The sequence below is a fragment of the Halyomorpha halys genome, unplaced genomic scaffold (assembly GCF_000696795.3).
Source record: "Halyomorpha halys isolate HHAL.00 unplaced genomic scaffold, Hhal_1.1 Scaffold1151.1, whole genome shotgun sequence".
NCBI classification, from domain to species: domain Eukaryota; kingdom Metazoa; phylum Arthropoda; class Insecta; order Hemiptera; family Pentatomidae; genus Halyomorpha; species Halyomorpha halys.
In genome coordinates, this window is record NW_027106607.1 from 12,466 (window position 1) to 14,898 (window position 2,433).

A 2,433-nucleotide genomic window follows, 5' to 3' on the forward strand; every position below is an offset into this window, starting at 1 on the left:
TAGAGTTTACGAGGATTGTTCGTAAACTGGTGGGGGGGAGTTACGGACTGTCAGCTGACAGGTCCATATCAGCTGATCGAGAACAGCTGACCTATTGTATATATATATATAGACGGACAGGCTCCGCAAATAGATCAGTCTTTGAGAGCACTTTAAGCGTTTCATTTCGCACTCCTCTTTCTTATTATTTTTAGTTTCTCACTTCAGTAAAAGATAACTTTATATATATATATATATATATAACATTTATGGCCTGAGTGCTATAACAACTGACCGTCCGTATCAGCTGATCGAGTCGAACAGCTGATTGACGTATATATAAAACTGATGTATATATAAAACTACTGAACTCAATAAAGAGCATTCTATTTCTGGAACCCTAAATATATATATATTAAAATTTTCAATTAAATGTATTGAATTGACCTTGATATATGAATTTCCAATTAATGGATTTATTCCAATAAATGGAATTGCCCCCCTCAAAAAATTCCTGGTTCCTCCATTTCTGTGAAGTGTAGTTAAGTTAAGTTATTCGTATTTTAAGTCTTGAATTAGACGCTAAGAATGGTGCACTGTTAATTAATTTTCAAATAACAAAATTAAAGGTACATTGAAATTTATAGTATTTTAAAAATTCACCATTTAAGCCATATCAGACTATTCCAATAGTATAAAACCTGGCTGATATTATTTGTGTGTGAGTAATATAATGAGTTTCATTATAATCATAAATTTGTTGCAGACTCTTCTTGTTGGACTGAAGTATGAAGAATTATCCTGGGATTTCGCTAAACCTTCCCAAGAAGATAATCCAGACTGTCTCCCATGTCTTTTCCTTCAGTTTAGAGTTGTCGAAAATGGAACAAAAGTATCCAAAATTCTACAAATATTTTCCAAACAAGTAATTTCATCTAGTTTCTTTTTGTATTTTATAGTAATTATTTACCATGATATCATTTGGTCACTAATGATTCTTCTTTGTATCTCATAAATTGATTTTCAAAGAGGTCCAAAACCAATTTTAGCATTCATTTTAACAAAATACGCCTACAATCTGTTCCAATTTCTTAAACCACTAAGGAAATATGATTAACTAGAGAGTTAATAACCAGAATTATTTAGAAGTAGCTTCCCAATTTAATTTAACGAATAGATGGTTTATAAATCATTTAGCAACATGCAAATGAGAATATTTTTAATTTTATGGGAATTATTAATTTTCAAACAATCCGGATTTGACAATAATAGGACTACAATGTGTAGTTCATTTGTAGTACAATATAAAAACAGTAAACCTGATAATGGCCTTATAGCTGAAACCTTGTATTCTGCAACCATTTTATTATGTACTCCTATAGGTTTTGATAAAATTTTAATATGGATTTGCCATAAATTTTTTTATCTGTGTATATTTGTTAAAGGTTGGATCCAGTGAAGTCAGTCGAGTGTTCCAAGCCGTAGAAAAATAAAATAAATTGCTTATACATTGTGGACATATATATATCCACAATATATATATATATATACAAAACTTACGAGCACTTGGACTGAAAGGCTTGGAGAAAAAGGAAACGAGGGAACATAATTTAACCGCACGCTTACTAGAAAGATACTGCTTTATTATCTCTATGATGCTGCTTATAGACATTATTGAGGTTTATTTACATGGGGAGTTAGGATTAGAGTTGTATACAAGCCTTGTCCAACCATAACTCCCCCCTACCAGTTTATGAACATGCCTCATAAACTCCAAAAAGATAACCACAACAAAACACAAAAAAAAACTAAAGACAAACTAACCTATACACAAAAAACGAAAACTAAAAAAATATACTTTTCATAAACTAAAATTAACACTTCAACAATTTAAAAACTAATAAAACTTGTCACTCCGTTCTTCTTACCATAAAACTTAGAAACACTAACGATAAAACTTTTGTATGCAAAGAAAAACAAAAACTTTTACATAGATGAGAAAACTCCAGATCCTATTGATTATTCATTATGGGGAACTTGAGTTGTTCTATGTGGACCGTCCTTCGTTTTTTGGTTCTTTAATACTCTCCATTGTTACTACATTATGCTCTCTAATTGTAATCAACCTGAATGGCCCCTCATACCTTTGCGGGTCCTTACGCTCACTCTACGTAAAACCACTGTCCCTATACCAATTTTCTCCACTATGTCACGTACACCATCGTTATGTTGCGCCACGCGTGTGACTTTCTCCTTTTCGATTCTCTCTCTCACCTTCTCCCTCGTTTTTCTCAGTGCCATCCCGTTACCGACGATCTCCTCTCCGTCGATCACCGTGTTTCTATAACCGCGTTTGCGCCCTCTAAGTACGAACAGAATTTCGAATGGAGCGAATCCCGTTACCATATGCACGCAGATCACCGTCACCATATCCTTTTTTTTTTTTTTTTTTTT

The 2,433-nt window shown here is 32.9% G+C and overlaps 1 protein-coding gene across 2 annotated transcripts in view; it reads left to right on the forward strand.

Annotated features, from left to right (window-relative positions):
- Positions 1-745: 745 nt before the first annotated feature.
- LOC106688546 (FERM domain-containing protein 8-like) overlaps positions 746-2,433 on the forward strand; it is a gene marked incomplete at its 5' end in the record, with an annotated part of 24,520 nt that continues 22,832 nt past the window's right edge. For both annotated transcript variants that reach the window (XM_067044980.1, XM_067044979.1), the window contains 1 exon segment: positions 746-904. In XM_067044980.1, coding sequence (XP_066901081.1) covers positions 746-904 — 159 coding nt within the window.